Source organism: Dasypus novemcinctus, chromosome 20 (genome assembly GCF_030445035.2).
Source record: "Dasypus novemcinctus isolate mDasNov1 chromosome 20, mDasNov1.1.hap2, whole genome shotgun sequence".
Classification (NCBI taxonomy): domain Eukaryota; kingdom Metazoa; phylum Chordata; class Mammalia; order Cingulata; family Dasypodidae; genus Dasypus; species Dasypus novemcinctus.
The window spans coordinates 13,291,411-13,317,903 of record NC_080692.1 but is presented as its reverse complement, the minus strand read 5'-3'; the positions used below and the strand labels follow the sequence as shown (position 1 = coordinate 13,317,903).

The 26,493-nt window shown below is 44.3% G+C and overlaps 1 protein-coding gene across 5 annotated transcripts in view; it reads right to left on the bottom strand.

The window, feature by feature from the left end:
* Positions 1-5,010: 5,010 nt before the first annotated feature.
* Positions 5,011-26,493, bottom strand: part of SFMBT2 (Scm like with four mbt domains 2) — a 274,334-nt gene continuing 252,851 nt past the window's right edge. For all 5 annotated transcript variants that reach the window (XM_058282433.2, XM_058282436.2, XM_058282432.2 and 2 more), the window contains exons 18-21: positions 26,208-26,374; positions 25,574-25,834; positions 24,617-24,745; positions 5,011-9,789 (exon numbers count right to left, since the gene is read on the bottom strand). In XM_058282433.2, the coding sequence (XP_058138416.1) occupies positions 9,649-9,789; positions 24,617-24,745; positions 25,574-25,834; positions 26,208-26,374 (698 nt within the window). In that variant the 3' untranslated portion in view covers positions 5,011-9,648. The remainder of the gene's footprint in view (positions 9,790-24,616; positions 24,746-25,573; positions 25,835-26,207; positions 26,375-26,493) is intronic.

The window sequence follows — 26,493 nt, the reverse complement described above, 5'->3', positions numbered from 1 at the left end:
CTCTTTACCTTAGAGGAGATGTTCTGGGGTGTCATAGGCCATGCCCCCACCCCACCCCCAATTTTACCAATGGGGCAGTCCCCTGAATATTTATAGGCTTTATCTTCTACCCTCTGGCATGTATGTGGTTTATCCCAGCATTTAGGCAAGACTCCTTTTCAGTAAGTCCAACTGGCATGAAGCCATCAATATTGAGGACCAACAAAACAATCAGATGATCAATGTCCCTGTGAACTATATTATGAAAAGGAGTAGGAGTGTTATTGTAGCCCTGATTTACCTAGTGTATCCATGATAAAATTTCCCCACCTTCCAACTTCTTTCTTAAAATGATAACGAGGCTGCTCTGGCATGTCCCTCTTGTTCACGGTAGGCTACCATCCTGTCATCAACAGACAGCCTCCACGTTATCCTTACTAAAATATGGAATTCCAGGTCATAGGTAAGTGCCCCAGTGTCATGAATTCTCCCACATCCAGCCTTTTATTTTTTCCCATTTGGCTGGGCACCCTTGATATCTACTCCCATGTAGGTTACCCCAGTGTCTGCCAGTATAAATCACTCACATCTTGTACTTTCTTTGACACGTGGACTATTATTCCTAGTTCAAGATTTGTAATTCTGTGCTCAAGCCATGCTGAGGCCAAGTCTGGTTATTGTCTTGGAGGCATGATAGGTGGTGGGGGGCACACCTTTAGAGCAATGTCATCCTGCAACGTACTTGCACCAACCAAGGTCATTCTATGGTGGGAACAGGCTGCTTCTACCAACTAGGAGGGTTCAGGGGAATTTAAGGGTTAAAGATCCTTGGTTTATCTACTCAATTTCCCTATTTCAGACTTTATATCTTCACTCTTTCCCAACCAGGACCTGATCTGATGACGACACCTGTCAAGGTTGCACATTAAGTATTTTGCAGCTTCACCATGCTTATAAGAACATCCTGCCTAATTTCCAGCTGGGTCTTCCCTGTGGTGGCAGAAGATTACAGTATCTTTTAAAGCCAGCTTAGAGTTTAAGAGATTGATAAATTGCTTCCCTAAGTCTACCATGTTCTTTTATCAAGGTCAGCACCATCTAAAGCAAGCACTGCATGTGCCATCCTTTGAAATATTACTCACACCTTAAGCAATATCCATATAATCTCCTACAGCCTTTCCACCTGCTGCTTGTCCAAGCCAACCAGATGCAAAAGCTTTGGTGATTCTGATGCTATTGAATGTCAGGATTTGTTACTCCACTCAATAGAGGTGGGAGGGTCCCTATTGCCTTCAGACAGGTAGCCCTTAAACTTCAAAGAGTCAGGAGGTCATCAGAAGGGTTGCTCTTATGCATGCCTTAGCAGGACCCGAGACAGCAAAGTAGATACCACCCCAGGTATGGGTTCTCCTGAGGGCTACAGAGACCCACAAGTTCTATGGTCATGGCAAATGGCTCTGGCATTCAGTGCCATATCAGTTGGCCCTACTTTGGAATTTGTGTTCCTGAGTGTGATGGAGTTGGACTCAGATGTGACCTTTCTACACTTGCCTCTTCTGTCACTTTTACTGAACCTGTGGTTGGTGCTAGGGTTGGTGTATACTCAGGAGACTTGACTCTCTGAACTGTCCATGTGCCAGCTGGGCCCTGAGCCTCAGCAGACTTGCAACTCCTACCCTCTGGTTCATTGAACTTACCCAGGGCAGCAAACAGGGAGGTGAAGATGGTCAACCACCACACCAGGAAACTAAGGGGGCCTACAAGCAGGAAAATTGCATCCATCATCCATGTGGAATCTAAGCCCCCTCTCGATATAGAGGTGGAATGGACATCACCATCCCAGGGTCCACAAGATGGAGGAATAAAATATGGATTAGAGTGGATTTACTGATATTCTACTATGGAACTATTCTGACTAGTAATGGAAGAAATTGTAGCATTGATATGGAGAAAGTAGCCATGGTAGTTGCTGAGGGCAGGGAGAGGGAAGAAGAGATGTGATATGGGGGCATTTTCAGAACTTGGAGTTGTCCTAAATGATATGGCAGGGACAGATGCTGAACATTATATATCCTGCCAGAAAATTTCTAGACTCACTTGTCTCATCTAGGCTTCCAAAGATAGTAATTCTGAGGCAAAGATCACATACTTTTATTTTATCATGGGAATAAAATACCTGAGCAGCAAGAGTGAGGGAAAATGGAAAGAGGGAGGAAAGGAGGAAAACAAATACAAGTTGACCAACAGCTTAAGAATGCACTTGTGGCTTCTTTATCAAGTGGGACATCTTTGGACAGACCATAAAGAAGAGCTGCTTTCCTCAGAACAGTTCACAGAGGAAGAAGGGAGAGCATTTTTGCTCTTCTCTCTCATCTCCTTATTGATTCAACTAGCTCATGAGAACATCAACTCTCCGTGCTCTGGGGTTGTCAACCAGCCCATGAGGCCAGCTGCTGGGAAAGCTAGTTAGGAAGCCACGTGTCTCATGGTGTGGTAATTCCTTTGAGGTCAGAAATAGCAGGAGGTGCCCAAGCTTTCAAGAGTTTGAGGGGTCAGGTGTGGGCATGAGTCACTTTGGTTCCTGCTGAGGTGCTATCAGGGCAGTGGCGATGGAGGTAGAGACTTTCCAATAAACGAGTGTCCAGGGCCCAGGAGTTGGTGGTGCCGAGTGAATTGGGGATATAATTTATTTGCTACATGCTAGACACTGTCTAGAGTTACACAATATTGCTAATCCTGCTATCAACCATGGAATGACACATTACTATCTCCATTTTACAGAAAAGAGAAGTGAGATTCTGGGTTACATACCTGGCAAGTGGTAGAACAAGAATTTGAACCCAGAATTGCCCAAAATTGCAATTTCTGCTCGTTGTCCTAGCCAATGCTGTCTCCATCTTGGGCTCTCTCTTCTTACACTATTGTGGCAGTTTGAGGTTATTTATGAATCCCCAGAAGAGAGGTTATGTTTGTAAACTAATCTATTCCTCTGGGTGTGGTACCATTTGATTATATTAAATTCAGTTGAGATATCTTTGATTAAATTAAGATTAGGACTTTGATTTGACTGTATCAGTACAGCTCAACTCTGGTTGAGTCTCCACCTTGTTGGTGGGCTGATATAAATGGGCACTCATTGAAGAAGACATACAGAAGAGACTGTTTTGTCACATTTGATCCTGGGGCCCTGTGGAGAGATGAGCCATTCACCTGATAGTTTGCAGCTGAAAAGAGCAGCTGATAACACCTGGAAAGAGATAAGCCCTATGCCAGACTGATGAATCCTGAAAGATGAGCCCTATGCCAGCCTATAGCTGAGATTGGAAGAAGCTGGGCCATAGAGACTTAATAGGAAGATGGAAGGAGAGACCAGGCAGAGATCATAAAATCTTTCTTCAACACGCCAGACTGAGAAAGCAACCTTGAGTTGGACTCTTAAGGGCTTAGGACTGTAAGCTTTTGCCCCAAAGAAACATCTTTTATAAAAGCCAATGGATTCCTGGTACTTTGCCTCCATACCCCTTTGGCTGACAACTACAACTATATACCTCTAGCTGGTAGTATATCTACCATTCCAAAAATTTCAACCAAGAGATGGCAATAACTATGCCACATCAAAATTTGGGTCTGAAGAGGTAATCATGCATTGATCTGACTTCAGAACAAAAGAATTTTCTTTTGATTTATGACTATGAAACATCATTTAGACATCCACATCAATTATATGAGTATGCCAAACACTATGCTTTGACACAACAAATGAACTATGTTAAATGGGATGTGTTGCTGTGAAGGCTTGGGCCAACACCATAAAGACTTCTTGATGAAATTGTTCTATTGTAAAGCTCTGTATCTATTATTTTGCTGTGGTACTTCTACCTCCTCAATAAAATGTTTGGGCATCACCTAAGAGTCACACAAGCTTGTGCCCAGGTATGTTTTATTGTCATCTCTGAACCTCCAATAAGCATTATGCTCCCACAGACTTAGCACCAGCATTTTTGTTTTGTTTTTGGCCTTGATTCAATTTACAGGTGTCTTGGAAAAGGCTTCAGCTTTTACTTTATTTGGTTATGTATTTGGTTATATAGTCAGTCTTTACATTTTTATTCTCAAGGACCTTTGAGTGCAAATATAAATACAATGACTGTATTTACTCCCCCATATGAACCTTTAGGTATCTGCTTCTGGAACATTTTGAGAAGATGGGGGGAAAAAAATGAAAATAAAACCTGTCCTACCTTAAGCCCATCCTCTTAGGCTTTGTTGTTGTTATTAAAACTCTTCTATCAGAAAAATTTCCATAATTAAAAAAACCAAAAACTAAAAACTCCTATCTGTAGAACTTGACTGCCACCAGGGCAAAAGAATGTGTTTAAAGTAAAGTCAGATACTTGAGACTACCTGGATTGGAAGTCAGGAGATATTGCTCAGCATTTCTGCCCCTCAACGCTTTCTCAATACATTTATCCTCTTCATTGTCTCTGCCCCTACCTAATGTGCACGAGGCTGTGGTGGGAGAGGGGAAAGGTACATTTCTGCCCATGTGAAAAGGTCCCAGTGGAGAACTGGGAGGCAGAAGCTAGCTCTTCCTCTTCCAACACGGATGCCTAATACTAATTTGTGGTACTTAAAAGGAAACGATCAATGTAAATAGTTATTTAATCATCATTCTCTTGGATACAGTCTTTCTGCTAAAGTACCAGGTAATCTGTCACAGATTAACTAAAATGACTGAAAATGGAGAAGCTAGCTATGATCATGTGAGGATATAGCATAATGTTTTCACTACAATAAAGAAGAAATCCTTGAGCAGAAAGTTCTAGAGCTCAGTTTGCTGTGCGAGGTCCCACAGAACTTTGACAAGAATGATTATTAAAAACTCATGAAGAAATGCTTTTAGTGCATGGCAAAAAGAAAAAAAACACAAAAAAGAAAAAACAGAATAAAATAACCCTAAAGAGAACAGAATAACCCTGTTTTTAACATAATATTTAATAACCTTCCAACACAAAGACACAAACACTGCCATAGAATTTATTTTTACTTTATTAACAATGTGGCTTACAATTTTTTTCAAGTAAAAAGGGTCTTCTTTTCATTTAGAATAAAAATTAAAATATAACTCTGATATAGATTTTCATTTATTTACATGAAAACATATATACAGAATACAATCTTACAGCAAACTAATACCATGCCCTTCGTCCAGCAAATTTCAAAAGTAAAAACACCAATTTTTCCCTTTTCTGCACCAAAACGTACACAAAGTATTAGTCAAATTTCAATACAGACTACTCAAACTGGAATGCAAAAAGGGCTTTCCACATTCACAACTAGGGACAGTTTATGCTTCTAGATATCATGCCAGGGCCCATTTTGAATAAGGAATGAGCTTATTATCTTTTTTGCTATTTAAAACATTTGTCTCAACTTTCCCATCATTAGATGATTTTTAGCACACAATTGTCCTAGAACATTACTCTTTCTCCCATGCATCTCCTCTGCCCACATGAGACACTGTTCTGCCTTGGTTACAAGAAATGAGTCACTTGCTGGGGCCAAATTGTAGCCATTTTGAAACAAAATCAATAAGACAAAACAACTATACAGCTCAGGAAATTGTTGAAATTAGCATTTATCATCTAAACAAGAGAAAAATTTAACCCAAACTCCAAGGCAGCCCCAGGAAGCATTTGTAATATTTAGGGCAATTAAGTAAATATAGCACAATGTGATTGAGTAACAATAGCACAATTTGATTTTATCATGTCATTTTTCAGAAATCTGTTGTTAACCAACTCTAGTGATAAAAGCTAGGAGAATCAACTTAAAAATTCAACCAAGTAAAAGGGAAGAAACTTTCAGAAAATTTTTTAAGAGTGAACAGGTAATAAAAAAGAACCATTAAACTGTCATGGTTGCCAACACAACTTTCCCTTGCTATTTAACTATTGCACCAAATAGACATAGGGAGTATGTATATCTCCCCAATGATTTCTTCTTTAAAGTCTACAGATAATCATCATTTACTGTTTTACCCTTCAAATAATTGCACACTAGATCACAGCTTTCTAAAGACCTAACAGAGTAAGTGGAAATTAGGCCCACCATCTTTGCCACAAGCATCTCTGATGCTCAAACCACAACAATAATTTTTAACACTATCGGGTTTTTTTGTTTTAATTCTATACACAGAAATAAATATAAATGGGTATTCTACAAAATAAGCATGAAAACCCCTAGTGCTTCTAAAACTAAGGGAACAACAGGTCTCAGAAAGGGATGTCTGGTAGAAGATAAAAGGCAAATCCCAGATCTTACTTAATACAACAAAAATTATAGAAGGACATCAGGAAGGTGAGACCAGTCTTCAAAAGGCTGATCAAAATCAACCTTCTAGAGATTTTCATAAGGGTTGGAGGCGGCAGTACTAGGTCTGAGTCATTTAAATTTTCTGCAGGAAAAAATCAAAGGTGGACACAGGGAATAACCTTTCAACTAGGATCAAATTAGGTAAAGCAACCAAATAGCTGCACGGCCCCAATACTGGGTGAATCAACCTTTAATCGAATGAACCTTATTTAAAAAATGACAGATGAGTTCTCCGTGTGTTGGAACGCCATCGTGAAGGAACCTTTTTCTTTTTTTCTTTTTGGAAAGCAAAAAATTTCTTTTGTAACATCAATGGTACCCTGCTCTTCTGGGCTTTTCTGTTTGTATCTTCTGCATATGGAATATTTTTACAACACTGCACAACTGTAGTTGAGAAGCCAAAGGGCTGAAAGGAGCCACTTTAGGTTTAGGGACGGACTGAGTGGTAGTCGTGAAAGGGGAGGTGGCATTTCTGCTTCCAAGTTCACAGACGTTGTCCAGCCTGCCACGTGTCTACGCGGCTGGGACGAGGCAAAGCGCACTTCTTGGCCAGTTCTAGGAGGTAATAAGTGTCTGATATACACAGGACTCAGGGGCCTAGAGGAGTCTGGTCCCAAATCAAAGAGTCACAGAGAAGAAATGTTAGCGTCCAGGAAGGATGTCATGGGGCTATCGGTTGTTGGAGTGTTTTGACCAAGACATCGCTGGTCATGCGGCTGTGGACATTGGGGTACACATGTAAAACTAACTTTTCTGTCCTAAGAGACACGGTCACAACCTGGCAAAATGCTTCCGGGGGATGGGCCAGGCTGGTCTATAAAACCGAAGGTAGCAAGAGGGGAATCCTTCTGGGATGAAGCCAACGCAGGATCCTGCTGCAGCAGAACGGCCGCTGGCGTGAAGGGCACACCCGCCACCTTGGAACCGCGCAGACTCCAAGCTCAGCAAGGCCCTGGTGACCCTTCGCAGACAAGCATGTCCTTGGTCCTAAAATATTTCTGGGCTGGGAAGGGCACAGAGAGAACCTCCATGGTGACACCCCAGAGCCGGACGGGCTGCCTCCTCCGCCTCCCCGGGCACACGCTGTGGTTGAAGCGGCAGGTAGCACCCGGGGAGAAGCTGAAGGAAACGCTCTCGGTTTGAAGGATCAGGGGAGTGACAGGCACGGGCCCCGCCCAGTGTCCCACTTGAGGATCCCTGCGGCGGGCAGGCTGGGCCCTCGCGGTGGGATCCGCACTCTCTGTCAGTCTACCTTCTCGGATGCAACCTCTCCCCCTCCATGCCTTCCTTGAAAGGGCACGAGAAGGTGACATTTGCTCTGAAGGTACAAAGCTCTGTGGCAGCCAGTGCCTTCCATCAACCCTGTTTCAAATGCAACAGAAATAGCTCAGCTTGAAAAGGTCACAGTGAAGGATCATCAAGGCGTGAGAGCGTGGAAAATGCCAAAGATCTTGAAAAGGATACTTTTTTCAATCATTTGACGGAGTTTAACTCCACAAGACTGAGCATTTAAGGCCAAAAGCATGTGGCTGAGAAAGCAGGTCAAGACTTCAGCACAGAAGAGAGAGATCTGACGGCAAACGAACCCTGAATCGCAGTGCCCACTGCCTTCTTCAAAGCGGGGACTGCTAGCACTGTTTTGGAGGCTGCTCTTTCCATCAGAGGTCCCTGTGCAGACCCCTACGCCAAAAGTTTAAAACCTGGCTGAGGAAATGAGCTACAGGGGAGACTAAAAAGTCTCAACCACAAAATATCTGCTTTCCATTTTCATCTGTAATGACAACAGGATATTAAGAGAGGTTAGCATTAGTGACCAAAGTTTTCAGATTTTGACAGACAATAGCACCGCCATAAACAGAAGGCAGGAGTCCCCGCAGAAGCATCTAGATTTGCCTGAACCACTGATATGAATACCCAGGTGCAGTGCTTGGTACAAAGGACCAGCCTCTTCTCAGAGCCACAGAGCTGCCTGAAAATGGCTGAATCAACTAAAGCAACACTACCCAAGAAATTTCATCAGCCAACCTCAAGGCCAGAATGAGCGCCAGGAATTACAGGGTGGAAGCATGCATCTCCTTTCTTTCTTTTTCTCATTTTGGCCAATCTGAAGTCTTCTCTCCTCCAGGTGTAGGATGGAGGCAAGGCAGAGGAGGCATGTGCTCACCATGACGTTTGTCAAGTGTTCAAAACCTATTATTTTATAGGGATGGAGTCCCCAAGAAGATTGAGAATGACCCGAGGTCACGGAGATAGTCATTGGCAAAGCTGGGGTGGGGTCGGGGCTGACTCGCCGAGCCCAGGGCTCGTTCTGCAGCTGCCTGTCCAGAAGGCTGCTTCCTCACCCCAAGGTCTACGTGGCTGCGAGGCTGCAATGGACAAACGTGGGGCCACGGGGGATCCCCTGTGGTGATCTGATGCTGCCATCCTTCTAAGGGGGTGGTGCTCATTTATGAAAAGCTTTCCCCAGTCTCTTCATATTCTTGTTCTTTGAAGCTAAGCTTTCCCTTCAACATATAATTCAGCATTCCTCAGGAAACAGAGGATCACTCTATGAGCCGGGGACCATTAAATGAAAATGTGGGAGTATCAGAGGTCCTAGAAAAGACTGCGGACAGAACTTGTCTCCTTTCTAGACATCACTGACTCAAGGAAAAGTACCTCACTGCACAAGTTGCTGGCGTTTCTCTCCTCCCCCATCTCCTAAAAAGCACCGTGGACAGAGGATGCGGGCTCAGCTCGTCCACTCGTGGCTGTGTCCCCACACATCACCGACGGCTGCGTTTGAGAAAGGGGTTTCCACCATCGAGATCAAACTGCAGTGACAACACACATGAGTCTCAGCCACGCGCGTCAACGTGAAAGAAGCATCTATAAGTGTGCCTGAGGACAGTGACAGCAGAAGCCACCAGCAAGGTATCCTCCGCGGCCCCCTTCGCCAGGACACCAAGGCTGCCTTGGGGTTCGCAGGAACGCGGGCCTGGGTTTAGGGCACCTCGTTCTGAGGAAGCCGCCTGGCGTGTGGTGGCGGCGAGGCAGGATGCGGATAAAGACAAGCTCTTCTATGCTGCAGCAGGGTCCGACAGAACCCTGATCTCTCCGGAAGGTTCTGCCATGGTTACTTCGGTAGGCTCAAAAGAGACGGGAAAGCACAACCAGGCTGGTGTCGAGGAGGAATTGGTCTTCTTGTTTTTGGGTGACAGTGGACCAGTTCACATATCCCGGAAGAAATACAAGTTTCGGCGCCGGGAGGCTTCACAGCGCGCTGCGTCGCACAGGGCCAGCACCCGGGCCGAGTCAGTTGGCGTACTGGGCGTAGAAAGCCACCTTCACTCTCTCGATCTGGTGGCACAGCTTGATGGCGGGCCCCAGCTTCAGCTCCATGCACTCCTGCACGGTGGGCAGAGTCAGCAGCAGCAGCGCCTGCCCGTCGATGTCCTGCGGGAGAGAAAGCCAGGTGAGAGGAGAGGCGGGGTGCACCGCAAACGGCCTTTGTCCTGCTGGGCTGACCCTGCTCCACCCCGTTCTGGACTGTTGTCGGCGAAATCAGCATGCCCGGAGAGCTGCCTCATCTTTCTGCTAATAACCGCTTTTTTACTAATGCAATTCTGGCTGCTCTGAAATTCCCATGCCTACCCGGTGGGTACAGAGCCCTGGAACAGGTGGCAGCTGCAGGAATTCTTTCCCCAGCTCATTGCCCTTGTGCCGAGGGGTGGCCTTACTGGGACTTGTGTCCCCAGACCCAGTCCCGCCTGTGACTTGGTGAGTGCTGTGATTTAAGTCAAGCACTAGAAAAGGGCTCTCTACAAAAAAAAAAAAAAAAAAAAAAGCTTTCTTACTCCCTGCTAAAGCCTGACATTTCGCCGTCAGGATGGCTGAGACGATGCTGAAGTCATCTACACAGTCTCATTTTCCATAGAGGAAAACATTTCCATGTGGACACACACATCTACATACACACACACGCCTCACCCAGAATAAGGGGCTGCTTCTCCTGTTCGTTTTATTTAGACCCTCCACATATGCACCGTGTCCCACACAGAGAAGACATTTGTGAAATCATTGCAGAACTGAATTTGTTGCAAGAAGAAGCAAGGTTTAAGACCATTCCATCAGACATCTCTGACTCTTCACCAGCTTGCTTCCCATCGTAGTCTGGTTTATTCATGCAGGTGTCAAAATGTTGCTTGGCTGGATTACTGAGTTTAAGTGCAACCTTCCTTCCTATTGGCCAAGATAGACTTTGTCTTCCAGAGGAAATAACTGAGGCACAAAGAGATTGTAGGCCCACACTAGTGAAAGATCTATGGTAGTTAGAGGAAAAATGAAACTCAGCATATCAGTATTACGCCAAGGGCTGGCAAAGCCATGAAGGTTCAAGAGGCATGCAGCTGCCTACTGGGATGTGCACCAGACAGCATCTAGCAATGATTTTATATCGGTAGAAAATTGTCTTAAACTAACAAATGGTTCCTTTAACTGTGTGAAAAAATATGCAAAGAAAAAACAAAACAAACAAGAAACATCCCACAAAATGTGCGTAAATGTTAGACCTGGGAAGATGAGTGTTAACAGCAAGCATATGATCAGTTTCAAAAGCCACCTTGATGCACTAATTAATATTGTCTAACAAGTACAGGAGGAATAAAAATTAAGCATTAACTTAAGGCGTTTCTATACAAGTGTAACTTAGTAAGTTACAGAGGTGCAGTGAGGATGATGTATCCAACTGTAAGTCACGTCTCAACCAAGACTCAAACGTGACCATATCAGACCTCAAAATAAACAGATCAGTCTTCTGTACATACTGAAAGTAGGGAATAAACTGACAAAAGGCTGATGAAACTTTCATGTCATATTTATATCTTTTTTTGTAAGCTTTAATCTGGTATTTTACATTCTCTTCAGATAATACCTATAAGACTACTGAGATAGAAAGTGTTTTGCTCAAGGTCAGGGAGCAAACAGTGGTCCCACCAGGCAACCTGCTAGTGGACTACAGTTTCAGAGCCTAATCTGTATGTATTATAGCAAACATGGACTGGGAGGGGACCCGCATGGTGACACAAAGTCTTCTAAGCATCATGAGCCTCAAAAAAAACCCAAATAGATTATAAGTAGAAAGTGAGTTTCCATCATAAAACTAGGTGCAGGTGTCTTGGCCATTCTGTTCAGTGAAAAAAACCAACAACAAAAAACAGAATGAGATGGAAGAGAATGGAAACTTATTTTGGGAGGTGGAAACTAATGCCCAGAAAAGCCAATCTAAGATCATGGAGTGAGCTGAGAGGCGCAGTGGTGGTTGCAGCTCAGCTCTTAACATCTGCCTTAGTTACTACGGTCATACCTAGACACACACTTTCAGTTACAATTAACAGTCAGCTCGGAAGTATTTCCAGAAGCCTTTCTCTACATGCAATTTCAGTGAAGGTGGTTGACATGTATGTACCACCTTCCAGTGCAGGAGCCTCTTGTTCACTCCAGAAGCATTTATTGAGCATCTAATGAGCGCTAAGCATGTTGAGAGTTTCTGGGGATATCACATAGAACAAAGCAAAGATTCTCTCCCAAGTGCCTCTCGGAATCTGAAAGGAGGCAGGTAAGTAAACAGACTCTATGACACAGGGAGATGACGTGACACGAGAGCCTGGTCATGGAGCCGTGGGATTGAAGCAGAAGCTATGCCCATCTTAGCAGAGCGAAGGAAGCCTTCAGACATTGGATGTCTACACGGAGACCGAAGGGACAGCGGGAATTACTGAGGCGAGGATGGATTTAGGAAACAAAAGTAGTTTGTGGAGCATGGAGTTCAAGGAAGGCAGTGAGATGTTAAAGGAAAGATCTTCACAGGCTTTGACAGCAAGACTCAAGAGCTTAGCACTTATTCCAAGGTATGTGTTAAGAAACTGCTAAGAGACTTTAGGCAGGTAGGGTGACATCAGATTTGCACCTCTGAAAGCTAGCCCTGGCCACAAAGTATGAGAATGCATTGGGAGGCAGGGTGGGGAAGACAGAAGAGGCTGAAGGCAAGATTTACGAGGCGGTGATAACCCTGAGCAGGACTGGATTACTATCGGAGGGATTCACTAAAAAGCACCATAAATGGATGTAGCTGGAACACCGACTACAAACCGGGAGAAAAAATTCTGCAACATAAGATAACTGACGAAGGATTGCAGGGGTATCTAGAATAAGGAAAGCCTACAAATCAACCACAGAAAGACAAACTATAAGAAAAATAGGCCATAGGCGTGAGGAGTATTTCACAAAAGAAACAAAAATGGTGAACATTTTAGGAAAAGATGCCCAACCTCCTTAGGACTCAGGGAAAGGCAAATGAAGCCCACAATAAAATATTATTTTACACCCACAAAAATTAAGAAGTCCAACAATAGCAAGTGTAATGTCTCCTACACTACTGGTGGAAATGCAAATTGAACACTACTTTGGAAAATCTTTTGGCATCACCAGTGTATAAGACAAAACCAAGCAAGAGTATAATGAACAGGAAATTCAGAATAGTATTTACCTCTGACAGAAACAGTACGGAAGCCCTTGGATGGAAACAGTGGTTTTGCAGTATTCCAGGCTTTTACCTTGGATGTGGCTTTCACAGGTGTTCATTTTTTATTAGTATGCTGTGTATGTACAAATATTGCCTTTACTCTTTTCTTTTTTTTTTTAAAGGTACTGGGGGCTAGGGATTGAACGAGGGAAACTGGCACTCAACCACTAAGCCACATAAGCTCCAGAGTCAGTTTTTTGTTTGTTTGTACTGCTTGTTGTTTGCTTTTGGCTTTTCAGGAGGCACCAGGGATTGAATCTGGGATGTCCCAGGTGGGAGGCAGGCACTCAACCACTTGAGCCACATCTGCTCCCCCTCAAAATACCATTTTAATGCATTTGTATCTTGCATGTACATTGGTATTTCTCAATGGCTTTCTTTCTTAAATGCTTCTAGGTATCTAATATTTTCTGACAGCAAGGAGGTAAAAGGAGAAGGGAAACTTTTTCAAATAAAACCTTCATTGCTGATGAGGTGTCAGATCCCTGGAAGTTATTTTCATTTATTTGCAAAGTATTTTTTAATTTACCTGTATGTCAGAACCTGGTGTAGATACTAGAAAGACAAAAACATCTAAGAGGCAGTTCTCTCCTTCTCCAGCTAAGGAGAAGAAACACGGACATGGGCAGCCGCTGGACTGCAGCAGCAGGAGAAAGAGCTGGAGAAATCCTGAGCACTGTGTTTTCACATATAACCCTCCGGGGGAGGGTCAGTGGCGGCTTCCCAAAGGACGTGCACTGTCACTGGCTCCAAGAAGGCGCGTCTGGGAGGACAAGGGTTTTTGTCCGGTTGGTTCATTGGTTGAGTTCCCCACTGCTATGCTCTCAGTTTCTAAAAAACTGCCTGCTTGGCATATAGTAGGAGCTCATGAGACATTTGCTGAATGAATGAATGGGTAGAATTGGTCCAGGTAAATTTAAGGGAAGTTACCAGATGGGTAAAAAGGTAGAGAAAATGTGGAATGTGGATGGCTGTGGAAGACAAAGAAAAGGGACGCTGTTCCGAAGCTTTCGTCCCAGGCTATGCATGGTGGCGACTGGCTCCAGTGGGAATCTGCAGCCCGCTGGGTAGGGCAGGGTGGGAGTCCCTATTGCCTCCCGCAAGGTGCCCCCATCAAGTTGAAACAGGGCCGAGGAGCAGCAGCTTTAGAGCACGTCCTCAGCTCCCAGGGAGTCCTCCTGCTTGATGGAACTCGCACAGTGGAAGAAACAAAGACAACGATGTGAACTGTACTAAGCTGTTAATGCACTCTGAATAAAAACTCACAGCCAGCGGTGAGGGTTAATGCAGGTCTCCAAATCTCCAAAGGGAAGCTTCCCCCCAAAAGGCCATCTTGCTTTCAGTTTTTTCTAAACCTTACCAGGGCTCTTGCCCCCTGCAGGGCAGACTTTGTGGAGCAGACGCTGAAGGTAAATGCAGTGTTTACAAAGCTTTAAAGGTCACCGCCTCCTTCTTTGCAGCCCAAGTGTTCATCCTGGGGGGACGCTACAGTACTTTAAGTCAACTGTGAAGGCACTTGGGTTTCCATACACAGAGAGTTTGACTCGCTTCAATACACAGTTCCTCCAAGGCAGTCAAGAAAATGCACTGTGTCCTGGGATTGGAGTTGTGCTGCAGGAGTTGCTGCTGTCTGATTCTGGGCTCATTTAAAGGGTGAGGGAGGACTACAGGGTGCACAGGGCGTGCTTGTCGGTGCCTGGTGGTGTTTAGCACTCAATGGACACTCCAATATTCCCTGGGTGAGCAGATGCCATCAAATATGCATGGGACACAGTTAGGGCTCCAGACTCAGAGCTAAAACTGCCTGGTTATTTTCACGAAACGGGCCAGAGGACTTGGAGAATTTGGTCTCTGTATTAGTCAGCCAAAGGGGTAGTGATGCAAAGTACCAGAAATCTGTTGGCTTTTATAAAGGATATTTATTTGGGGTGAAACCTGACAGTTACAAGGCCCTGAAAAGGCCAACTCAAGGCTGCTTTACCACTAAAGTTGGCTGCCAGGTGTTGAAGTAAGATGGCGGGAGTCTCTGCCTGGCCTCAGGGCTTCCTCCACCAGCCGGCACAGGGCTCGTTTCTACTGGACCTGCTCAGCTGCTTGGCTGTTCTGTTCTCTTCAGCTGCAGACTGTTGGTGAATGGCTCATTTCTCTTCCTGGGGTTTTAGCTGTCAGAGCCTCTTCCTTCCAGTCAATGGCAGGACTAAAATGACCCAGTTCGCTCCTCTTCTGTTTCTATGCAGCTCTCTCTCTTCCTGTGTCTTCTTGAGTGAGTGTCTGTTTCTATCAGTCCAGCAAGGTGGCAAGGACTCAACCCTGAAACATGCCCTACTGACATGATCAAATCAAAGGTCCTAAATTGATTTTATTAAGTAAACTTAAAACCTTTGAATTTAATACAATCAAAGCATATCGCACCCAGAAAATAAGTCAGTTTACAAACATAACCTTTCTTTTTTTGGGATTCACAAAAATAATCTCAAACTGCCACAGTCTCTTTCCCGGGACATGCTATCCTGGCTATCTGTTGTAAAGATAGTGTTTGGATCTGCGTCACAATTTACTGCCAGCCGTGGGTACATCGTGCTCACCCTTTTATCCTCCCAGCCCACTGCCTGCTCCAGGGACTACAGCTCTAACCCCACTGTGCTCACCCTTCTGTAAGAATCCCCCTCACTTCTGCTTTCACTTAGCTGAAGGAGGCCTCCCGGACAACAGGCATCATCTTCTAAGGCCTGATTCAATGCTCTCTCTTCCCAGACTTCTCTGCTTAAAACTCTATCCTCCCCTTCACTGACTATGTACCATTATATTCTCTTAGGTGCTACTGCCAACTGTCATTCACTCCATTCAATGCAGTCAGCATCGTGGGCCATCTCATCGACCTCTGTATTCAGACAGCATTAGCCACACAGAGGCATCTGTAAATTCTCAGCAAAATGAGCAGAGGTCTTACACGTAAGAGCAGGGAAAAGAGGGCTTTTACCAAGCCTCTCTAGACCTGGAGAGAAGAAATCATCAGAAGGTCTTGCTCTCTTGTCACACTCCCATGGCACCTGGCTCACTACAAGCACATAAGCGAATGCTCAAATAATGGTTGATATACTGAAGAGCAGGAATAAGGGGTGGATGGGAGTTTTGGAGGCAGTGTTTAAGGGAAGGATTAACACACACTGGGGCATTAGTGAGTTTCCTCTTATTTCTTAGGACTGGGGTTTCCAGCTTGGAGAACTTTCCTCTACTACAATGCATATATTTGAAACTTCTGTTTTGGAGACTGTGGATGAGAATTCTAAAAAAGGTTAAGCTCAGGGCCATCAAGATGTTTACAAGAGATAGTTCCTTCAGAAGCCAGGTTGGCAGTTTAAGAATGGGCTTTAACTAGAGAATTTAGGATGTCGTTATTTAAAGTGAGTCCCCAAAACCTAATGAGCAAATTCCAAATGACTGATATACTCCATTAGTTTTTGTTTTTATTTTTTAATTTATAAAGGTGATAGGACTACTGAACTTTAGTTTGAGTTATATAGAATTATCTTAGCAAATAAGTTGTGAGGTATCATGAGCTGAACACTAGCAACTGGGCGTGCATTCCTTAAATTATACTAGTCAAACTCGTCCCAGCTTTCAGTTTTGATGGCTTCAAAAGAAAAAAACCTTGAGATCAGAAAAAAACAACAACAAAGTGGTTCCACAACAAGCTTTCATATAAGGTATTTGGGAGTTTCAACACAGAATGTTCCTAATTACTTTAATCCATTTTTTTTTTTTTAAGACAAAACTACCTTCTCAGTAATAGAGGCAAATTTTTCCCCAGGAGAGAGAGGGTATATACCTGTTTATAATAACCACAAAGGTTTTTGAGGATAGGCTACATATTCCTCTTTTTGTATACCTACAAACCAGGTAAAGTAACCACGGACATGCCATTCCATTCTTTGTTCAGGGTTAGAAAGAGAAGCTCAAGTATTTTGTCTATTTTTTGAATCACTACTAGATCGGGAAGGACATGTGGGAAGGGGGACGGTAAGTTTACATTCGACATCATTCTGTCCCCTACATGCTCACTGGATTCAGGAGAAGGCTCCGCACAAAGGATCAAGGTGTCCGATTACTTCTTGGACACCCTGCCTGGTAGAAATTCCACAGGAAGTGGGTGGGCCTCTGAAGCGGGTGTAGTGGGGAGGATGTACACTGGCAGAGAGCCAGTCAGGCCTGAAGGAAAAGTCACTGGAATGATGACCAGGGGCCTCTCAGGGCATTCTCTGACCTTTACTGGATCAGAGTGCCCTGAGGCATCATCACTCACCCTCTCCTCAGGCTTCCTAAAGAGGGAAGTAAAGGGGGGCATGCTTGCCAGGCCCTCCCCCTTTCTGTTCCACCAGCAGCTGAGGTAAAAACCAAAAATTTTGAAAGAGGCTTTGGGGTAGCATGTGTGCGGTGGGGAAGGGCCCACATGCCAGGTGCTGCTGGGGACTCAGAGGCAAATGTCCAGTGTGGGCAGCAGGAATGGGTCGGCGTGTGGCCCTCAGCCGTGCACTTCTTTTTAAGAGCTGGTCTACGAGTCTCCTGAGGGTCTCACCCCATTCCCCCATGGCAGCTCTTTACACCTGGGACTGACAGAACTGAGGAGAAAGTAAGAACTGAGATTTGTCTGCAGAGAAACTCCCATTTGCAGGAAGATGTAGCTGATTAGTTAGAAATACCTTTCACCCTTTCACCCTCCTTTATATCTGGCAAGAATTACCCAACCTTGACACCTGGTAGGTAAGACGTGGAAGGGGTGGAAAAGTGGTTTGTCGGTATTTGAGCCACCTCAGGGAAAAGGGTTGCCCTCTTCAGGTTCTCAGCTCTTGCCTCTGATGTTTAGGCACCAACGCTGCACACTGACTCTGGAAAGGCGTTCGATTTACCGCCACAACTACGGGATTGTATGTGAGGAAAAACTGTGGTGTATTCAGTGAGACCAAATAGTGGTGGGCCCACAGTCCTCGACAACTCTGGCTGTGGACAGGACGTCAGCAAAATCCATTCCACAGTCTCACAACGGGGAAAGGAGAGACGAGAGAATGGAAGCAACAGTCGGCAAGAAGTCAAGGAAGGAGGGAGCAATTTTCTCTGACCATCTTTGGTTTGAAAGAAAGATTTTTACTTTTTCAAGGATTATGGAGACAACACCCAGACCCTAGCGTTGCTTTAAATTTTATAAACATGCTCCTGTATAATTAAGAATTACTTGAAAATCCCTTGCTATATTAAAACAAGAATTCCTCATTATTGGACCACTCAAAAATAGACTACTCGTTTTAAAGTAATGAAACAAGACAAAAATACCCAACAGTAAAAGCTATACTTCGTACAGAATAAAATTAAATTTATTTTGACCTAGAGTTCAGTTCGAGATTTGGCAGTTCCTTAATGGAGGTATTCAGGTCTGCAGATACAGAAAGAGGAGGGAGGCATGAATCTACATCTGAATTATCCTGAAGTTTCTTACTAAAAGAAACCACTAATTTGGGTGGTTTGCTTACTTTCTATCTCTGAGTCATAAAAGGTGAATGAATAGGCAACATATTTAAAATTTCATGTTTTTCTAGTTACAGACTGGGTGGCACTTACTTGTAATATACATGTTTGCAGCGTGAAATTATATAGATTTTTTTGAAACAGTTGCCATAACTCGTCAGAATTAAAATGGTATAGATATGCTAATGGAAAGTTCGATAATTTTTACACAGGCTCCTGGAGCTTATGATAGTCTCTGAATTTATAACATTTAGAGGAGTGAACGCACATAGCTATTATCATTCCCTGCACTGTGATTTCTCCAGCACACTGGCGAATAAAAGCCTCTGAGTTCCTTCGAGTTCATCTGAAATCTCATGTAACGCCTGGAGGGGCCCGCTGGAAGCCTCATGCCCATCAGAGCCCCAGCATTTGGGCTGTGAGACAAGGCGGCGGACCCACTTAACAGAAATGAGCAACTGAAGGTCTGACTGAACAGAAATGGATTCAAATGCCCACTTACTTCAGACAGCCCATGGGCAACAGCCTTTTACTGTGACCGACAGAACTGCCTAATGTGAAATTTAAAATTAAATATGAACAAGGCCATTATCAATTAATGCCCACCTAATTTTTCCTTCCTTATAAGAGAAATAAGTGAGTACACAGGACCCAGCTTCTAAGTGATGTCAGAAGAGCAAATAGTGGGGAGGGCCTAAAAGTGATCTAAAAGAATAAAAGTGTGCTCAGAGTATTTCATCACTTAGAAGTCATAACACTGGAAGGCATAAAACTTTCTGAGATATTGTTATCAGCTAGGGGTAGAAGTACAGACAAGGAAGACTCGGTGTGTGTAGTAATTCAGCCTTTTTCCAGAATTGGCTTTATTTTCACTTTCTTATTCTGTTCAAGGTATTGACAAATGAGCTTGTTAAGCTTTCTTGGAGGAAATGGTCTTGAACTCCTGTCCCTGACTCATTACCTAGGAAAGAGAAGCTCTGTCCTTTTTTTAGATGATAGGTCCAACTGGTAAATGTTTTTATGGTTAAAACTGGACCTTTGAGTATAAAAGCAAAACAAAACCAAACCTTAGACTAGTATAGAAGGCTGTGTTCCCTATTTGCCTTTTGGGTATTCTAAAGCACATAGCAAGAGCTCAATTTGTATATGCAGAATGGACATATGAATGAAGAGATAAACATTAGCATTAAAATCTGTTTAACCAGCATTTGCCAGGTGTTTGGAAACAGTGGTTTTTTTGTTGTTTTGTTTTTGCTGTGCCACTATAATGAATGCTGCAGTCGGCAATGTTTCAGCCAGCATTTCAATCTATTGCTTTCTATTTGTTTTCACAGTGGCGATGTAGTGTATCAACAACCCCCAAATCATATAAGCTTTCTCATTTCTTACAATTCCCTTTTCTCTTGCGTATTTTATGTTAAGGGACAAGCTCAACACCCAAATCTTGGGTGATAAAACAAACCCCAACAACTTTAAAATAATTGAAATCATACAGTGTGTTCTTTGACCACAATAGAATCAAACTAGAAATCGAAACAGAAAGATAATGAAAAATCTCTAAATACTTGGAAACAACCACACACTTTAAAATAATGCATGGGTCAAAGAAGAAGTCTCAAGAGGAAAAAAATAACACTGAACTGGAATGAAATGAAAATACAACAGATCAAAATGTGTAAAACACAGCTAAAGTAGTGCTGGGAGAGGGAAATTTGTAACACTAAGTGCATACGTTAGGAAAAAGGAAAAGCCTCAAATCAATAATCTAAGCTTCCACCTCAAGAACTTCGAAAAAGAAGCAAAGCAGAAGGAAGGAAATAATAAAGGGGAGAAATCAATGAAATTGAAAGCAGAAAATTAACAGTAACAATCAATGAAACAAAGGGTGGGTTCCTCAAAAAGATCAATAAAACTGAGAAACCATTACAAGACTGACAAAGAAAGAAAGAGAGAACACACAAATTACCAATATTAGGAATAAAAGAGGAGATACCATGATAGACCCTGCAGAAATCAAAAGGATAAGGGAATATCACAAACACTACATAAATAAATTTGGTGACTCAGATGAAATGGACTAATTTCTTGAAAAACACAAACACCACAACTCATCCAACATAAAACTGATCATTAAAATAGCTCTAGAGCAAATAAGGAAATTGAATTAACAAAATGAAAACTCCCCCAAAATAAATCTGCAGGCCCAGGTGGTTTTACTGGAGAGGTCTAGTCAACATTTAAGAATTAACACCAATTCTAAACAATCTCTTCCAGAAAACAGAAGGTACAGAATAGGCGAGAAAATTCCCCAATTCATTAATTGTAGCTAGTATTACCCTGATAACAAACCAGACAAAGAGCACAAAAAAAAAAAAAGAAAGAAAGAAAACTATAGACCAATATTCCTCATGAGTAGAGATGCAAAGATCATTAAGAAAATATTAACAAACAGAATCAGCAATATATAAAAATAATTCTAGGCCATGAGAAAGTGGAGTTTAATTTCAAGGATGCAAGGCTGGTTCAATATTAGAAAATCAATCAGTGTGATGCACCATATTAACAGGTTAAATAAGAAAAAAAATCATATCATATCAAATGATGTAGAAACAATACTTGAAACAATTCAACATCCATTCATGACAAAAAGTCTCTGAAAAATTAGACACAGGCATACCTCAGAGATATTGCGGGTTGGAGTTCAGGCCATTAGAATTGCAATAAAGCTAGTGACATGAATTTTTTGGTTTCCCAGTGCCTTTGTTTACACTATACTATAATCTATTAAGTGTGTAAAAGCATTATTTAAAGAAATAGATACCTGTGGCAGTTTGAAATTATTTTATGAATCCCAAAAAGAGAAGGATTGTGTGTTGAACTAATCCATTCCTATGGGTGTGATACCCTTTGATTGTATTAAATTCAGTTGAGGGTCCTTTGATTAGATTACTTTGTAAGACAGCTTTAGGGTTTTTGATTGGGCTATGTCAGCAAGGCATGAGCCTGCCTGGGTTTCTGCCCTTCTGCTGGGTCTGACATAAACTTCGTGAACCAACCTCTGCTAGCTTCAAACTCTTCTGCAGTTTCCTCACCTCTTTCAGCCTTCACAGAATTGAAAGGAATCAGGGCCTTGGTCCGGATTAGGCTTTCACTTATGTGCATGTTGTGGGTGGTTTAATCGTCTGTCCAGCCCACTAAAACATTCTCATGTCAGCAATAAGGCTGTTTTGCTTTCTAACCATTTGTGTGCTCCCTGGAGTAGCATTCTTAATTTCTTCCAAGAACTTTTCCTCTACATTTATAACTTAGCTAACTATTTGGCACTGGAGGCCTAGATTTTGCCCCAACTCAGCTTTTGAGCTTTTGATTTCAAAAGAAAGATGTAGGGAAGTGGATTTGGCCCAACCTATAGGGCATCTGCCTACCACATGGGAGGTCCAAGGTTCAAACCCAGGGCCTCCTTGACCTGTGTGGAGCTGGCCTACACGCAGTGCTGATGTGCCCAAGGAGTGCCCTGCCATGCAGGGGTGTCCCCTGTGTAGGGGAGCCCCATTGGCAAGGAGTGCACCCCATAAGGAGAGCCGCCCAGTGCGAAAAAAATGCAGTCTGCCCAGGAGTGCTGCCACACACATGGAGAGATGATGCAGCAAGATGATGGCAACAAAACGAGACACAGATTTTGGGTGCCGCTGACAAGAATACAAGTGGACATAGAAGAACACACAGCAAATGGACAAAGAGAGCAGACAACAATACAAGTGGACATAGAAGAACACACAGCGAATGGACACAGAGAGCAGACAACTGGGGGGATGGGGTGGGAAAGGGGAAATAAATAAAAAATACATCTTTTAAAAAAATAAAGACAGCAATGTACACCTTTTCCTTTCTTGGACATGCAGAACCCATTGTAGGGTTATTAAATGGCCAAATTTCAATATTGTTCTTTCTCAGGGAACAGGGGCACCCAAGGAGAGTGTGAGAGATGGGGAATGGCTGGTCAGTGGAGCACTCAGAACACACAGCATTTATCGACTAAGCTTGCCATCTTGTAAGGGCATGGCTCATGAGGCCCCAAAACAATTACAAGAGCAACATCAAAGATCAGTGATCACAGATCACCATAGTAGAGAGAATAATAATGGTATAGTTTGAAAAATCACAAGAATTACTGAAATGTGACATGAAGACACAAAGTGAGCACTTGCTGTTGGAAAATTGGCACCACAGAGTTGCTTGATGTAGGGTTACCACAAACCTTCAATTTGTAAACAAAATTTAAAGAGCTGTGAGGTACAGTAAAGTGAAGTGCAATAAAACAAGGTATGTCTGTAGTCAAGAACTGGGAAAAACTTAGATGTCCTTCAATTGGTGAGTGTTAAAAGAATTGTGGTTCAGGTATACCAGAGAATACTCATCAGCCCTAAAAAAGAGGGAGCTGTGATGCTCACAGCTATTTGGATGGATCTCAGGAGAATTAGGCTGAGTGAAAAATCCAATTCCAAAAGGTTTTACATACTGCACCATTCAATTTATACAACATTCTTGAAATGAAGTGGAGAATAGATTAGTGGCTACCAGCAGTTAAGAGAGGGTGGACATGGGAGGGAATGGATGTGGCTATAAAAGGGCAACACGAGGGATCTTTGTGCTGATGAAAATATGCTGTGCCTTGATTGTATCCATGTCAATATCCTGGCTGTGAACTGTTACTATAGTTTTGTGAGAATTTATCACTAGATGTAAGAGTAGCTTGAGCCATATCCACTTCCTTAGAGAAGCGGATGTGGCTCAAGCTACTGGGGTCCTGCCTACCATATAGGAGGTCCAGGGTTCAATGCCCAGGGCCTCCTGGTGAAGGCAAGCTGGCCCGTGTGGCGAGTTGGCCCATGTGGAGAGCTGACGCAGCAAGATGATGCAACAAAGAGAGACACAGAAGAGAGACACTAAGAGATGCAGCAGATCAGGGAGCTAAGGTGGTGCAAGAGAATGATCGCCCTCTCCCATTCCAGAAGGTCCCAGGATCGGTTCCCAGAGCTGCCTAATGAAAATACAAGCAGACACAGAACACACAGAGTAGACAATGGGGGGGATAAATAAATACATCTTAAAAAAAAAAAAAGAGTGCATCTCTGTATTACTTCTTACAAATGCGTGTGTCCATAAGGACTGCAAAATAAAACGTTTCATTAAAAAAAGAGAAGCACGGGATGTATGGTGTGATTCCACTTACAAGGCATTCTGGAAAAGACAAAACTAAAGGGATAATGGGAAACAAAATGAGTGGATGTCAGGGGTTTGGGGTGACAGGAAGGGCTGACTACAAAAGGCCATTTTGGGGTGATGGAATTGCTCTGTATCATGCCTGGTGTAGATATATTTCTATGTACCCCTTAAAACCTACAGATCTGAATGTCATGAAGGATGACATTTACTGTATGTACCCTAAAATATTTTTTAAAATGTTTCAAATGTATGGTAGTATTACTGACACTGGTAAGTTTATCAACCTGCCCTCCAGATGAGTATATTCTTCTAGGCATGACTCAATAAATTGCCAAGAGCATATGTGGCTCAGGTGGTTGCGCGCCTGCCTCCCTCATGGGAAGTCCTGGGTTCAATCCCAGTACCTCCTGAAAAAAAACAAAACAAATAACAAGCAAAACAAACAAAAGAACCAACTCAGGGGAGCTGATGTGGCTCAGTGGTTGAGCATCAGCTTCCTATCTATAAGGTCCCAGGTCCAATCCCCTGCCCTGGTACCTCAAAAAAAGCTATTTCCCTTGCCTGGCGGGAGTGGATGGGAGAGCAATAAAAGAAAGGTGAGAAGAAGGAAAGTCAAAATGAGGGAAGAAAGGAGAGGGATGGAAGAAATGAAAGTAAAAGCTGCGGAAGTGAGAAAAACATGGCCGTATTTTGAACTATAAAACCGGCGGTGGCAGAGGAATATGAACATCGTTTCCAGCCCAAAAGTGCTGTAATTCTATGACTAACAAGAAAGCACGTTCTGACGCTTCTGCTGGTACGAAGATATTAATTAAGGAAAACTTTCTACATTTTTTTTTCCTCACGTCTTCTCTCCTGAAATGAAACAATAAGTCAGAAAGATGCAGGAGCACCAAAACTTGGTGCGAAGGTGGGAAGGAGAGGAACGAAGAATCTATCACAGAATTACCGTACCTGTTCCTGAAATATTTTGGCCAAGGGGGCGCAGTCCGTCAGTTTAATGAACCTCACCACGTCGGTCACCGTCCACTCCAGTGGGTTGCTCTCTAGAACAAGTCTCTCCTCCTCTTCGGGTTTCATTTCCTACAGAGAGAAAAGAAGCAGGAGCTCACTGTCTGCTCCACACTTTCTAAAGCCTCTGGGCCTGAGCCAGGCTTTCCTAGACCACGAGCTCCTTCCTGGGGTCTCTCACTGGACAGCTGAATCAGCTACGGAAACTTCCCACCTCTGGGGAACTTCTGGGTAACCTGTCTGGGCTCGGATGAGCCTTCAATGACTTGGGTGCCTTTAGAGGCAGAAAAAAGGCACAGCGCTAGAGGTTCTTGAATTCCAAATTCGAGAAATCTTGGGCTTGCTAATTAAAGATTAAAAGAGGAGAGGTGACAAAGGGCTCATCCAGATGTAGACCAGAGAGCGCCAGTCCCGTCACCCCTTTATTTCTGTGAGGATGGTGTCGCCATTTTGGCTCCTCATTCCCATCCACGGGTTTAGGGGAAACCTGATACACTGACTGTCGTTTTAAAGCCCCACAAAGGTACCCTATAAAAGGGGAGGCAAAATACAAGGGCAGCAAACGGAGAAGCTGAGATGGAAGTTTGGAGACCCAGTGTTGAACCTTTGGTCACTTCATCCCGTCCATTCTTCTGGCCCCTAATTTACCCAAAACTTAAGACTCTTGCAGTTTTAAAGCCTCCCGGAAGAGATTCCCCTAGGACGCCACTCTGACCGGATGTGACGTCAACAAGCCTTTCGCCCTCGAGCTGAGGAACTCAGAGGGCAGCTGCCAGCCTTCTGGGTATTTTAAACAGGCTCCCCCCAGTCAAGGGTCTAAACGCGGACGCCTTTTCTCCCTAAACCGAGAGGCCCGCGCCGCCCAGCTGCCTCGGCTCAGGGCGCCGGTGAAGCTCGCACCTCGGCCTCGGGCCGGGCCTGCGCGCGCTCGTCGGCGCCCTCGGCGGGGCAGGGCGCGGGCGCCCGGCGGCCCCGGCGCGTCCTCTCCGCTGGGGGGCGCCGCTCGGGCTCCGCGCTGGCCCGCAGGGTGGCGGCCCTCCTGGGCCGGGCGGAGGGGACCTCGGCAGAGGAGGTGTCCGTCTGGTCATCCCGGAGCTCGGAGCCGGTCTCCTCGCTCGCCGTGTCTTCTTCCGCAGCATCCAGGTCCTCCTCGTCGCTTTCCTGGCGGGAAGAGATGCGCTTGAAGGGCGCGAGCCCCGGGGGGGCCTGGAGCCCAGAATGGGGTGGGGGTGGGGGCTAACGCCTTGCCCCCGAGCTGGGCCTCCATCCTCCATCCGGTTTCCCTTCCCAGGGTGGCCCTGAGCACCTCCCTCAGCACCGCCCATCCCAGGGGCCTGTCAGGACTGACTCAGTTGCCTCAGGGGAGCCCGTTCCTCGCCAGGGTGGCTGAAGATGCTAAATCCGTCCTCTGGGGGTTTCTAACCCCTCAGGCTCAAGCTTCAGCGGTCGCCCCCCCCCTGCCAGGGGTCTCCTTTGCCAGCCCCACCACAAGGCATTCTCCAGCGCTGCAAAGTGATTCCAGAAGGGGACATACCTCCCCGGAACCTGTGGTGAAGTCCACTGTGGAAGAGCGCCGTTTCTTCTGCACAAAAATGGATTTCCGTCTTTTCCTACGCCGGGCTGGTTTGGGATGTCCGCTTTCCATGCTGTTTTCCCCAATGGGGGGCTTGATGATCTTCTTTCGCTTTCCATAATAATAGGCTACAGGAAAAAGAGAATTAAAAGCGTTTTTAAAGGCTACACAGACAAGTACGGACATGGAGAGAGAGTGAGAGAGAGAAATGGGAGCTAGAGAGGGAGAGAAGTGAGGATAGAAGAGA